The 14916-nt window shown below is 41.9% G+C and overlaps 1 protein-coding gene across 1 annotated transcript in view; it reads right to left on the bottom strand.

Moving 5' to 3' along the window:
- LOC140187981 (protein unc-13 homolog A-like) overlaps positions 1–14916 on the bottom strand; it is a 289194-nt gene that overhangs the window by 124713 nt on the left and 149565 nt on the right. The window contains exon 17 of the mRNA XM_072243844.1: positions 7899–8126. Coding sequence (XP_072099945.1) covers positions 7899–8126 — 228 coding nt within the window. The remainder of the gene's footprint in view (positions 1–7898; positions 8127–14916) is intronic.

The raw sequence follows: 14916 nt of genomic DNA, 5'->3' as shown, positions 1-14916 counted from the left end.
GTCCAATCCAATTTACCACCTCTCCATGTATACCTAGCGACTGAATTTTCCTAACTAACCTCCCATGCAGGACCTTGTCAAAGGCCTTACTGAAGTCCATGTAGACAATATCCACTGCCTTCCCTTCATCCACTTTCCTGGTAACCTCCTCGAAAAACTCCAACAGATTGGTCAAACATGACCTACCACGCACAAAGTCATGTTGACTCTCCCTAATAAGCCCCTGTCTATCCAAATGCTTGTAGATTCTGTCTCTCAGTACTCCCTCCAATAACTTACCTACTACTGACGTTAAACTCACCAGCCTATAATTTCCCGGATTACTTTCCGATCCTTTTTTAAACAACGGAACAACATGAGCCACTCTCTAATCCTCCGGCACTTCACCCGTAGACAGCAACGTTTTAAATATTTCTGCCAGGGCCCCCGCAATTTCAACACTATTCTCCTTCAAGGTCCGAGGGAACACCCTGTCAGGTCCCGGGAATTTATCCACTTTAATTTTCCTCAAGACAGCAAGCACCTCCTCCTTTTCAATCTGTACAGTTGCCATGGTCTCACTACTTGACTCCCTCAATTCCATAGATTTCATGCCAGCTTCCTTAGTAAATACAGACGCAAAAAACCTATTTAAGATCTCCCCCATTTCCTTTGGTTCCACACAAAGCCGACCACTCTGATCTTCAAGAGGACCAATTTTATCCCTTACAATCCTTTTGCTCTTAATATACTTGTAAAAGCTCTTTGGATTATCCTTCACTTTGACTGCCAAGGCAACCTCATGTCTTCTTTTTGCCCTCCTGATTTCTTTCTTAAGTATTTTCTTGCACTTCTTATACTCCTCAAGCACCTGATTTACCCCCTGTTTCCTATACATTTCATACAACTCCCTCTTCTTCTTTATCAGAGTTGCAATATCCCTTGAGAACCAAGGTTCCTTATTCCTATTCAATTTGCCTTTAATCCTGACAGGAACATACAAACTCTGCACTCTCAAAATTTCCCCTTTGAAGGCTTCCCACCTACCAATCACATCTTTGCCAGAGAACAACCTGTCCCAATCCATGCTTTTTAGATCCTTTCTCATTTCTTCAAATTTGGCCTTCTTCCAGTTCAGAACCTCAACCCTAGGACCAGATCTATCCTTGTCCATGATCAAATTGAAACTAATGGCGTTATGATCACTGGAACCAAAGTGCTCCCCTACACAGACTTCTGTCACTTGCCCTAATTTGTTTCCTAACAGGAGATCCAATATTGCATCCCCTCTAGTTGGTCCGTCTATATACTGATTTAAAAAATTTTCCTGAACACATTTTACAAACTCTAAACCATCTAGACCCCTAACAGTATGGGAGTCCCAATCAATGTATGGAAAATTAAAATCCCCTACCACCACAACTTTATGTTTCCTGCAGTTGTCTGCTATCTCTCTGCAGATTTGCTCTTCCAAGTCTCGTTGACTATTGGGTAGTTTGTAATACAATCCCACTAATGTGGCCATACCTTTCCTGTTTCTCAGCTCCACCCATAAGGATTCAGTAGACAAGCCCTCTAATCTGTCCTGCCTGAGCACTGCTGTAATATTTTCCCTAACAAGCAATGCTACTCCCCCACCTTTCATTCCTCTGCCTCGATCACATCTGAAACATCGGAACCCTGGAATATTAAGCTGCCAGTCCTGCCCCTCCTGTAGCCAAGTTTCACTAATTGCTACAACATCATAATTCCACGTGTCAATCCACGTCCTCAACTCATCCGCCTTCCCTGCAATACTCCTAGCATTGAAATATATACACCTCAGAAGATTTTTACCACCACTCACAACCTTTCTATCAGTGGATTTGCTTAAACTTTTAATATCATTTATTTTCACCCCAGCCACACTGTCAGCCTTTTTATACAGGCCATACCTTCCGTAGAAGAGATCATAATGATCCAGAAATCTGAAAACCTGCCAGATGCACCAATTCTTTAGCCACATAGTCAACTCCAAAATCATCCTATTCTTACACTCAATGGCAATTGGCATAGGCAGCAATCCAGAGGTTATTACCCTGGAGGTTCTGCTTTTCAGCTTTCTACCTAACTCCCTATATTCTCTCTAAAAGGACCTCTTCCCATTTTCTATCTATGTCATCTGTACCAATATGTACCACAACTTCCAGCTGTTCACCCTGCCTCTTTAGAATGTCATGGACTCGAGCTGATACGTCCTTGACCCCCCCCCCCACCCCCTTCTGAGCTCCAGAGCCAGTGCCAGAAACCCGGTCTTCCCCCAGTTGGTCATTTCCCCACCCCACCCCCAAACAGTATCCAAAGCAGTACTGAAGGGAACAGCCACAGGGCTACCCATTCCTTTTCCCTCTTCTTACAAGTGGTCTTTGGAAGTGATCTGGTTTGTTAACTTGCCTCTCTGCAAAGGCTGCCACGAACAAGTTAAAGCAATGTTTCTCATTTTTTCCCTGATGCTCTGTAAAGATAACATAGGCTACTTTTAGATTTCCTCCCCAAACAATAAACATTACTTTCAGACTATCTTGGGAATATCTGTGGGCATGTGGCCAAGTGGTTAAGGCATTGGACTAGCAACCTGAAGGTTGTGAGTTTGAGCCCCAGCCAAGGCAACGTGTGTTGTGTCCTTGAGCAAGGCACTTAATCACACATTGCTCTGCGACGACACTGGTGCCAAGCTGTATGGGTCCTAATGCCCTTCCCTTGGACAACATTGGTGTCGTGGAGAGGGGAGACTTGCAGCATGGGCAACTGCTGGTCTTCCATACAACCTTGCCCAGGCCTGCGCCCTGGAGAGTGAAGACTTTCCAGGCGCAGATCCATGGTCTCGCAAGACTAACGGATGCCTTTACTATCTTGGGAACACTGATATACAGTACAACAAAAGATACAGCTACAAACCAATTCATGTCCAGTTAGATAAATAAGAAAAGCATTCGTATGCTAAAAGTAAATGAGGTAGCGTGTCACATAGGGAAAACTGATAAAAAAAAAAGATGATTTTCCAGCTGAACTTGTTAGGGGCCTGTCAGGATCTGGTACATGCTCTAGAACTTGGCTGTATCAGAGGGCCAGACATTGCTACCATCTGGTGGTGGTGACAGTGGCAACAGATGATGAGAAGGATACTGTGGGGGATACTGCGGGAAGCGGAAAGGGAGTGGAAACAAAGTTCACATTCATAAGAGCTTCCAAAGACCAGCTCAACAAGGAACATTTCACCTAAGTCACTGTTTCCATTTCTAAGAATCCAAATACCCTTTCTGCAATATTCAGTTCTTTTCTGTTAATACTAATTTGACATTGCCTCATCAATATAAACTGTTAAATACCAATGATAAGTCCCCCCAAAAATTCTTAAAGAAATGTTGACACACTATATAAGAAAACCAGCTTTCTAATATCTATCCCGTGTGTCCATTTATTTAACACTGGCAGAGTTTTTTTTTCCTTCTCAATTTGAGATAAGGGGCTGTTGAGCTACCTCAGGACAGTGGTGTATAATTTTAAGTAGCTCTTAGCCTTAAAAGGTGTGGAATTTGTCCATAGCCAGACAATTGCATGGTACAGAAAGCTATTGACGGAAGGAGCGGCAGAAGTGTAGGTAAATCACCACTTAGTGCGCAACCCATTGCCCAAGATCATTCTTTAGCATCAGCATTGCATCACTAGGTACAGTATATATAATTTTTACTGAGTTACAGCACAGTAACAGGCCCAAGAAGCTCACGCCGCCAAATACCCCACTGACCCTGTGTTTTTGGAACGTGGAAGGCAACCTACTGGCAAACTGAGGACATATAGACCACAATTTCTGCTGAGCCCCATTAACAGTGACTGTCAATGCCAGATTTATTAGCTCTGAGTTTCTATTGCATCTGTAAAGGCCAATAGGAGAGATTCCATGACACTGAGTGAGGAGGCAGAATAGGTCTAAAGGGCAGGAAAGTATTAAATTACCGTAATGTTGAAGCCCACCATTTTCCGAGATATTGGGCTCTTTGAAAGGATGCTCCCTCCAAACTCTGTACTCAGACATGTTAGAGCCAAGCACTTCACAAATATTTGTAACCAGTTGTCTTTAACAGCTAGCAAGTGAACACTTGCATCCTCCAAAGCAGGACTTGCATGTTGTTGCATCCTAGCCTTGTGCCTTGATTCCTATGTATTTATCTCCAGAGAGTCACCTCCTCTGACCTAGCTCCTGAAATAATTGTGGAGTCAATATCCCAAAATAAGTGAGATCAAGTATTAAGGAACCTTTGTGAAGGTTACTAAAAAGGCTTTCTCATGTTCAAATATTTGAAATGAAATTGAAGGAGCACAAGGAAAGAAAAGAACTTGGCTACAGCAACATGAGATTATCAAGCAGAATATATAGGCTGAGATAGAACTCATACAGAAAGTTGATAACTAGTGATGAATAAAATCATGCACTGAAGTTCTTTTGCTGTTGCTAGTTGTCAAGGAATGACATTTCTCTGCCGTGATAGTCAGAACACCTTTGTCTTCCTACAGTGGTAGTGCACAGAACTTTATGAGAATCAGCTTTATTATCACCAGCATGTGACATGGCAACATCCATCATGAAAGACCCTCAACATCCAGGACATGCTCACTTCTTATTACTATCATTGTGGAGGAGGTATAGGAGCCTGACGATACGCACTCAATGAATTAAGAACAGCTTCTTCCCCTCCACCATCAGATTTCTGAATGGTCCATGAATCCCTGAACACTACCTCAATATTTTTACTCAAGAGATTGTACAGATCCAGAGCAACTCACACAGAATGCTTAAAAAAAGGATTGGGGGGGGGGCGGAGATGATAAACCTGAGACATTAAGTAATGCTCAATAAACCAATTGCTTGGAATCAAATGACCTTGCCTGGTGTCTCAGGCCTGCCCCTGCACTCTTTCTCTGCTCCTGTCCCACACCCCTCCCACGGCATGCACACTATATACAAAATATATAAATATATAAAAAGTATCATAAACTAGACACACACACACACATATACATACACATATATTCACACATATAGACACATGTATACATGAATATACATATACATATACACACACACTTATTCTAATTTATAGTAGCTTTGATATATTGCACTGTACTGCTGCCGCAAGATCAATGTCATGACACACTGAATGTCAGTGATATTAAAGTTGATTTTGATTTTGAGAGTAAGAAAGAAGGTTTGTAAGTGTTGAGAGTCTGAGGTGGAATGACTGATTGTTCAGGTGAGGAAACAGGAACGGGAACAGCAGTAACTGAGAGGCGAAGTTACAGTGAAATATGGTTGAGCTATTACAGTAAATCTAAGAATGACAGCTGTGAGAACTTTGAGATATTAGTGGAAGCAGACAGCTTGGCGACAGTATTCTTGCATTGACAACTCAGGGAAAGTCACCAAATAGCCTCCGTGTCCAAACTGCCAAGTATGTCTTAGAACACAAAACATAGGAGAGTACTATACAGGATCAGGACCCTCAGCCCACAATGTCTATACCAAACATTTTGTTGAATTAAACTATAATGCTCCTGCCTGCATGATTAATATCCCTCTATTCACTGCATTTTCATTTATCTTACAGCATTTTAAATGCCTCTATCATAACAGCTTTCTCCAACATCCTTGCAGCCTGTTCCAAGCACCCACCACTCCGTGTAAAACAAAGCTTGCCATGCACATCTCCTTAAAACCTCTCTCACTTTAAATTCATGTCCTTCGGTACTTTACATTTCTAAACTTGGAAAATGGTCTTATACACTCCCATTAGATCTCTCTTCAACCTCTGTCATTCCAGAGGAAACAACCCAAGTCTGTTCAATCTCTCCTTAGGACACATAACCTCTAATCCAGGCGGCATTGTGGTAAACTTTTGCACCCTCTCCAAAGTCTCCACATCCTTCCTGTAGTGCACACAATACCCCATTGCAGCCTTATTGAAGTTGTATATAGCTGTAAACCAACTTTCAGAATCAGAATCAAGTATATGATCTCTGACATAACTGTGTGTTATGAAACTTGTTTTGCGGCAGCAACACAGTACAAGACACAAAGACTACCTGAAATTACAAAAGTACGTATATAGTGCAAAAGAGAGATAAAGAGTAATGTTCATGGATTCATGAACCATTCAGAAATCTGATGACAGAGAGGGAAGAAGCTGTTCTTAAAACAGTCTTCAGGTCCCTGTACCTCCTCCCTGATGGTAGTAATGAGAAGAGGGCACATCCAGGATAGTGAGGGTCTTTAATGATGGGTGTTGCCTTCTTGAGGCACCACCATATGAAGATGTTCTCAATGGTGCCCTGATGTAACTGGATGAGTCTACACCCTCTTCAGCTTCTTTCAATCCTGTGCACTGGAGGCTCCACACCAGGCTGTGATGCAACCATACAGAATGCTCTCCAAGTAACAGAAGAAAAGTCAGGTGCCGCCTTGAACCTCAATCTATCAAATTCTGTTCTGACAGTTTTACCTGGGATCCAGCCAGAGAAGACCACCCCTTAGAAACAATAAATACTTGTAAGTGGCCTCAGACATCTATTATCCAATCGGTGTGTGGCATTACAATGCTCTATATTCTACAAGCCTGTAATCAGAAGATAACAGAAATATTTATGTGGCCTTTACCTAGCACTAGAAAACTGCTAATCCAATGAACCACTGGCAATTTAATTTCTTCTCTATTGCACTCATAGATGTAAAGTATCATAAGCCAGACTTTAGATAATGTAACACACACAAATGCTGGAGGAATGCAAGTTAGCCAGCATCAATGGAAATGAATGGATAGTCAATGTTTTGGGCTGAGACCCTTAAGATAATGTGCTGATTTCATCAGAATCATCCCTATGCTATGATTCTACAAAGATGGCATCTGTCATTAAGGACCCCCATCACCCAGAACATGTTCTCTTCTCATTGCTACCATGAAGATGGTGGTACAGGAACCTGAAGAGACACACTCAACATTTTAGGATCAGCTTCTTCCTCTCTGTCATCAAATTGCTAAAGGACAATGAACCCATGTACACTACTTCTTTTTTGTACTACTTGCTTAATTTAATTTTGTATATATATATATGTATATATAGTAATTTATAGATGTTTTATTATAATATATTGCAATGCATTTCTGCTGTAGAATAACAAATTTCATTACATATGCCAGTGATATTAAACCTGATTCTGAACTGCTAAGATATAATTCTCAAAGTTGAGTATCACGTGGACTGTGATGCTCTAGCACTGAAAATAACTGAGGGTATACTAAGCAGAATCCAGCCAATGCAATCCTACTAGAATTATGAAACAAAAGTTTTTGTAACTTTGTCAGGAATAGTTAGCATTATCTGCTAAGAAACAGTGAAGCAAGGTAATTGTTAACAATACACCTGAATTATTTTCCATTCAGTCCATGATAGCTTGGAAACAATTTAAGCAGTCTCAGCAAAATTTGGTAATCTAGAATTAAAGAGGGACATTGGGCTACCAAAATAATGTCATAGGCACAAGGGAAAATTTTCATTTACAGTCTTGTATCCACTCAGCCGAAGACCCTCCATTTTACTGATGTCTGAGGAATTGTTGTATAACCAAGATGGAAAACAAAATGAATTCAGAAACACCAAGGAGGCAAAATTAAAACATAAAGAGGAGGTAAACATTTTCCTTGTTGCAATTTTTAGCAAAGAACCTACTAAATCTTCAATATACTGCCTCTGTTGTAAAACTATAACTTCAAAGGGCATTTAGTACCAATAGAGTATTGGAGACCACTCAAAAATAACTTATGCCAACTCTGAATGGAAATTAAGAGAGTCAATATGCTTCCTTCAACAAAGTTGAAAGGGCCTACCAGTGATGCTGATTTTTGCTGACCATTTTGATGTACCATCCAGTACACTTTGTTTCACTGCCTTCATCTGCTGCACATGTACTGATTTAGCAAGTGCAAACACCTCTTGGATAAGTTCAAAGATTTCTGGCTTATTTCTCTCTCTTATTTTCATTCGGTCCTTTAGAACCATAATAATATTTTGTGTCCGATCTTCAGCTCCATGTTTAGAACTCTTTTCAGCAGCACCTGAAGGCAAGTTAGAAACAGTAGTCTTAGTATGCAAAAAAGGTAAATGGCATTTTAAGTACATCAGAAGATTGCATTAAGCGTTATTAAGCGTTCAGCAGAATCTCAAACTTTGAAAATTACCTCAAATCACTTCTTTAGCAAGAATTGTTTGTTTTTAAATGTTGTATTTATATATGAGAAATAATTAATGAATCATGAACAGAAAGAGACACAGTGTTAATGTAAAGAGACTTGTAACAGTACATTAGAGAATCAAAGTTTTTTTTGTGATTTGCAGCCATGATTTTCCAGAGAGCTCACTCCCATTTTCAAGAGTTCAGTCAATGGAAATAATGAGTGAAAATGTACATCTGATTCAACAGAGGTGAGTTTTCTATCTCCCGTTGTAATTTGTAGGGCACATCCTTACTACTGTTTTGGGGTCTGAATACAGCTCCCATCAAGGTCTTTTTACCCTCGCAGTTCCTTAGCTCTATTCACAATGATTCAACACCCTCCGACCCCACGTCACCTCATTCTTTTTTTTTGTAATTTATATTTTATTGATGTTCATCAAACATTTCCACAAGATGTATTTCAGATATTGTACATATATATCATATAATCATATTTGCTACAAATCTCCACATAATATTTATCTGAGGTATACACCTATAGAAAAGAGAGAAAAGAAAGAACAAACAAAAGGAGAAAACTATGTACAAGTGGGGAGCGATCTTTTTTACAACATATTCATTGATTTGTGAGAATAAAATCAGGCCTATGAGGTGTTCCATTTTACCCCAGTATGAATCAAATTGTTCCAACTTATGATTAACAGATGCTGTTGTCGTTTCCATTTTGTAAATGTCCATTGTAATTTCCATTCATGCATTTAAAGGTGGGCTCTCCTGTGATAACCATTTCCTGGTAAGGGTCTTATTTACCAGCCACCAGCAGTATATTCATTAAATATTTTTCTCTTTTCAACCATTCTTGAGGTACATACCCAAAATATATGGTCTTACTTTCTAAGGGTATTTCAAATTTTAAAATGTCTTGTAGGGCATTGTGTATCTCACTCCAATAGTCTTTGATAAAAGTCACCTCTTTTTTTTTGTAATTTTTTAAATTAAATTTCATCACCAAACATTTCCATAAGATGTATTTCAGATTCTGTACATATATATCATATAATCATATTTGTCACAAATCTCCACATAATATTTATCTGAGGTATACATTTACAAAAAGGAGAGGAAAGAAAGAACAAGCGAAAGAAGAAAACTATGTACATAGTAGGGAGTGATCTTTTTTTTTACAACGTATTCATTGACTTGTGAGAATAAAATCAGGCCTATGAGGAAAAGTCACCTCTTTCTAATGATCTGTTTTCATTTTTTATCAGCAGAGCAACGCCACCACTCTGCCTTCCTGCTTGTCCTTTTGATACAATGTGTACCCTTGGACGTTAAGCTCCCAGCAATAATCTTCTTTCAGTCATGAATCAGTGATGCCCACATCACACATGCCAATCCATAGCTGTGCTAAGAGATCATCTACCTTATTCTGTATACTGCACGCATTCAAATACAACACCTTCAGTCCTGTATTCACCCTTTTTGATTTTGTCCACCTTTTACGTTGCAAATCATCCTGTTGACTACAATTTTGCCCTATCAACACTCTCCTCATTGCCTCTGTTTGTAAACCAGCTACTTCATCTTCAACACTATTATCCACCTTTCTTTCCTACAATACTTCTTGAATTGAAATACATACAGCTCAAGACAATAGTTGCACAATGCTCAACCTTTGGATTACTAATTTTGCCTGAGGTCTTACCAACATCTGCCTCCACAATCTCCCCACTAACCGCTCTGGCATTCTAGTTTCCATCCCCTGCAACTCTAATTTAAGCCCCACCATGCAGCATTAACAAACCTTACTGCTAGGATATTAGTCCCCTCAAGTTCAGGTGCAAACCATCCCTTCTGTACAGGTTCCACCTTCCCTGGGAGAGGGCCCAATGATCCAAAAATCTTATGCCTTCCCTCCTACACCAACTCCTTGGTCACATATTAAACTGTACAATCTTCTTAGTTGGGGCTTCACTGGTATGTGGCACGGGTGGCAATCCTGAGATCACAGCACTGGAGGTCCTGCCCTAATCACTTGTCTTATCCATGTCATTGGACCACAACCTCTGGCTCCTCACCTTTCCACTTAAGAATGCTGAGGACTCAATCCAAAATATCCCAGACCCTGGCACCTTGGAGACAACATACCATCCAGGAATCCCGTTCTCGCTCACAGAACCTCCTGTCCGATCCCCTTTCGCCACAGCGTGCCTCTTTCCCCCTCCCTTCTAAATCACAGAGGCAGACACAGTGCCAGAGACTTGCCCACTGCGACTTTGTTTTTCTTTACTAAGTGCAATCGTGAGCAATAGCCAGATCAGAAATGCTGATCAAGTCAACTAGTTCCCAAAGAGAACTCTGATAGGCCAATCAGATGGTTCACTGCTGCTCAGCAACAGAACACAAAAAAATCATATGTACAATTAAGAAACGTTAAAAAATAGTAGAAATACTGGAGTCATGATGATCATGAAGTCTGCTGGAGAGAGACATTTATGCACATGCTGTCCTCCGTAATTTAAAGAGATTGAAGGATAAGGTAGCAGGGTGACAAAACGTGGTAGGAGCACTTGGAACTAAGAACTAATCCCTACCAGGAGAAAACAGTACTTGTTCTTTCTGCACTGTTCTCCAGCAGTTTAAGGACTAAGTCCAGCCAGAACATAACTCACAAGTGCTCTTGAAAGTCAGGTATTAACCCTACCTACCTACAACCAAGCATTGCCATCCTGGTCCCCTTCATGATAGCTTATGAAGAAACATGTGATTTCCCTCCCAGAGATAGGTGTTTGTGCACTCGACTCTTGAAGGCTTGGACCCCATCGTCGCAGATGTTTCCAACCACAGCATCTGGAAGGCTGTTCCAAATTCTGATAGCACAGTGAAGGAAGCTTCTATCCAGTGTGTAGGTTCTCGCATCAGGCATAGAAACAGCAAGAGCAGGCATAGATAAACTTGATTGTGTGGTGCGCCGTCTCTCATAAGATGAAGGCAGCTTGGTGTGAAGGTCTGCAGGGCTGTGGCTGGTGTGCATTTTGTATAGCAGAGTAGCTGCAGCAATCTATTGTCTGTGGTGTAAGCTACTGATGGCTAGCTTCTCATGAGCTGTGTCTTCATCTACACCTATAATCCTGAGAGCCTTTCTTTGAATGGAATCAAGCTGGCTGAGGACAATCTGTGAGGCATTCATCCATGATAAGCAGTCATACCTCATGATGCTTCTTACCTGGGCTTTGTAAATCGTGGCTCTGCCCTCTTTGTCTAGTTTGGATGTTATTTTTCGCATAGATTCAAGCCTTTGTCCAGCCTTGTTTGAAATAGTGAAAAGGTGTTTATTCCACACCAATTTGCTGTCAATATTAACACCAAGGGTTATTAGCTCCTTCTTTAAATCCAGCTTGCAGTTCCCAAGATAGAGGTCGGGTTTAGATGGATTCCTCTTCCTAGACATCACCATCGCCTTGCACTTAGTAGGCTCAAAGGTGACATTTCAGTCCTCTGCCCAGACTTTCATCCTGTCAAGATCCGTATTCAGGCCTGCTGCCACTGTGTTACTCTCTCCTGCTCCAATTGGTGCAAATAGTGTGGCGTCGTCAGCGTACAGGTATAGCTCGTTACTGCATGCATCAACCAAGTCATCAATAAAGATGGAAAACAGAAGTGGCCCAAGTATTGAACCTTGTGGTACAGATGCATTGATGGTTGAAGAATCAGAAGCCTGACCAGAGATAACAACTTTGATGGTCCGTCCATGAAGGTAGCTCTGCAGCCATCTAAGCAGCTTTCTAGATATTCCTTTGGATCTCAGCTTAACACAGAGTCAACTACGCCAGACCTTGTCAAATGCTCCTTTGATATCCAGGGCTATGACACACACTTCTCCATCTTTGTCTAAGAAGGTGTCCCACATTTGAGATAAGGTGGTGAGGAGATCAGCTGTACTGTGATCAGATCTAAATCCATACTGCCTACTTGAAATTAAGTTGTTACGGAGTAGGTTGTTCTGAACTTGTTTGTGGACTGCTGCTTCCATTACCTTGCTCATGACACTGAGTAAGGATATGGGGCGGTAATCTGTAGGATCAACTCTGGAATTCCGCTTGTGTACTGGTGTTACTGATGCTATTTTCCATTGTTCTGGGAATTCACCACTTGAGAAGCATAGCTGGAAGAGGCAGCAGAGAGGACTTGCAAGTTCTGCACTGCATTCCTTTAAGACCCTAGTTGGAATCTGGTCAGGGCCAGATGCTTTAACAGGCTGAAGCTGTTGCATAATTCTCCTGATATCTTCAGGTTTGAAGATGATTTTGTTCAGCGAGGTGGTAGTAAGCTGCTTGACATCTGGTGGCTGGTCATTAGCATTTGTGAGCCGACATTTATCTGCAAAAGCCCAGCAGAAAACATTGGCCTGATCCTTTGCTGTTGTATGTGCTCAATGACAGGGATATCAGAGTGGCCTGTTCTTCCAGAGAGAGAGTTCACAACATTCCACCACTTCTTGCTGCTAAGGTTACCACTGGTTCAGTCATTTTTGAGTTTGATGTTATGGTTTCTTCCGGCCTGTCTCTCTGCTCGATTGTATGACTGCCCAGCCTATGCAAACTTCTCCTTATTAGCAGGGGTGTTGCACTTCTTTAGATGGCGGTAGAGACAACGTTTCTTCTTTGCTGCTTGTCTGCACTTGTCATCAAACCATACTTTATCGCTAGTCTTCTTAGTAACAATTTTGCTGGGAATGTGAATGTCCATGGCCTCACATATAACTTCTGTAAGCTTGCTGTAAGCCTTCTCAGGGTCCTTGTCTTTGAGAATCCTGGGAGGGGGGAGAGATGGCGGCGCGACGACAGCGTGCACGGCCACTTCAGTGATGAATATTTGTTATCTGTCAAGTAGGGGACCATGCACAATCCTAATTTGATGGAGACAGACATGAGAGCATGGCGGAACATCTGGAAAACTTCTGAAATGTCCGCTTTGCTACCGCTGCTGCTGTGTGGTAACCAGAATCTCTGGAGCTGAAGGCCTCAAAATCCTCAGCTTTGCGTGTTTCAGCGGCCAGGGAGAGGTCGAAGGCGCTCTGGAGGCTGTTTCGGAGAGGCTGCTCGGAAGCTCGGGGTTTTCAGACGGATGGACTCAGGGTCGGCTGCTTCCAAGATATCGGCAAGTTGGCGGTGCCTGGAGGTTTATGGCAGGGAGTTTCTCCCTTTTGCCGTCTGCTATCGGGGACTCGGGAGTTGATCGACTCGGGACTTTGAGACTATTTTTTTCACTGTGCCTACGGTCTGTTCTTTATCAAATTACGGTATTGTTTTGCACTGCTGTAACTATATGTTATAATTACGTGGTTTTGTCAGTGTTAGTCTTTGGTCTGTACTGTTTTCTGTGATATCACTCTGGAGAAACATTGTATCATTTCTTAATGCATGTATACATTTCTAAATGACAATAAAAGAGGACTGAGTGTTCTTATAATCTAAAAATCAGTCAATTAATGAAAGATGACCCATACATATCCCAAAAGTTGGCTTTGTCGTAACACCAAACTTTCCTCTTGTATGGCTGGTCACGGTAAACCGGAACATCCAGCTTCACCAGCACGGGGTTCTGGTCTGAAGAACCCACTTGAGCCATAGTTGTTGCCTTAGCGGGTAGGTCCGTTATAACAAGATCAAGGATATACTCCCCTCTTGTTGGGTCTGACACAATCTGCTGCAGACCAAGACTATCAGCTAGTTGCAGTGTGCACTGGCCAGCACTGTCAGTTGTTCTGCTGCCCAGCCAGTCTTGGTGATGGACGTTGAAGTCCCCTATAAGCATCACCGACTGTGCACTGAACTCTGTCAACTTGGGGAAGGTGTTACTGTCCAGGTATTCGAGGATGTCATTGTTGGCACTAGGAGGTCAGTAGACGGCACCAATTAGTAGTTTCTGTGATTAAACAGCCACGGTGAACCACGAGTTCAAGGTCTTTCGGATCTCTCCTAGGGTTATGGTGTATCACAATACCCTCCAAACAGTAAACAGCAATGCCAACTCCTGATGTTCCCACCCGATCTCTGCGGCAGCACATTGAGTAACCAGGGATGGTAATGCAGTCCGCTCCACTTGGGACTGATGAGTCGAGGAATGTTTCAACAGCAATAATGATGGAAGGTTTCTCTTCAGTGCACAGGTTGGCAAGTTCACCTATATTTGATCGGAGTCCATGTATGTTTACCTCCATGATTCTCAGTTCTTTATCACGTAGTTGATGGGTAGGCATGGGTCGTTTCCGTTTAGATCCATCCATTCAAGGCTTAGAATTATAACTCATAGCAAGTACATAGAACAGGTACAAGGGTCGCTAGCCCCTGTACCTCAGAAACATACCTGAGCAGTGCGGCGGAGGTATGTTTTATGCACAACCTGATCTGAAAGCATCATGTTGACTCATAACAGATTGTGTTCACGGTGGAACAGCTTAGTCAGGGATGGGGTGATCAGCACAGATAGACAAATTATACCTCCACTATCCCAATAAATTATACCTCCACTACCCCAATAGTGTTAGGTAATCCCAACCCCTCACTCCCCCCCCCCGGAACAGTAATATATCTGTTGTTGAGGGGGATGGCCACAGAGTGACTCTGCTCTGGCTTATTAACCGCTTTCCCCATTCCTGCCTGTCA

This window comes from Mobula birostris, chromosome 26, assembly GCF_030028105.1.
Source record: "Mobula birostris isolate sMobBir1 chromosome 26, sMobBir1.hap1, whole genome shotgun sequence".
Taxonomy (NCBI): Eukaryota; Metazoa; Chordata; class Chondrichthyes; order Myliobatiformes; family Myliobatidae; genus Mobula; species Mobula birostris.
Note: the sequence above shows the minus strand (reverse complement) of the source record. Positions and strands in the feature narration are given on the sequence as shown.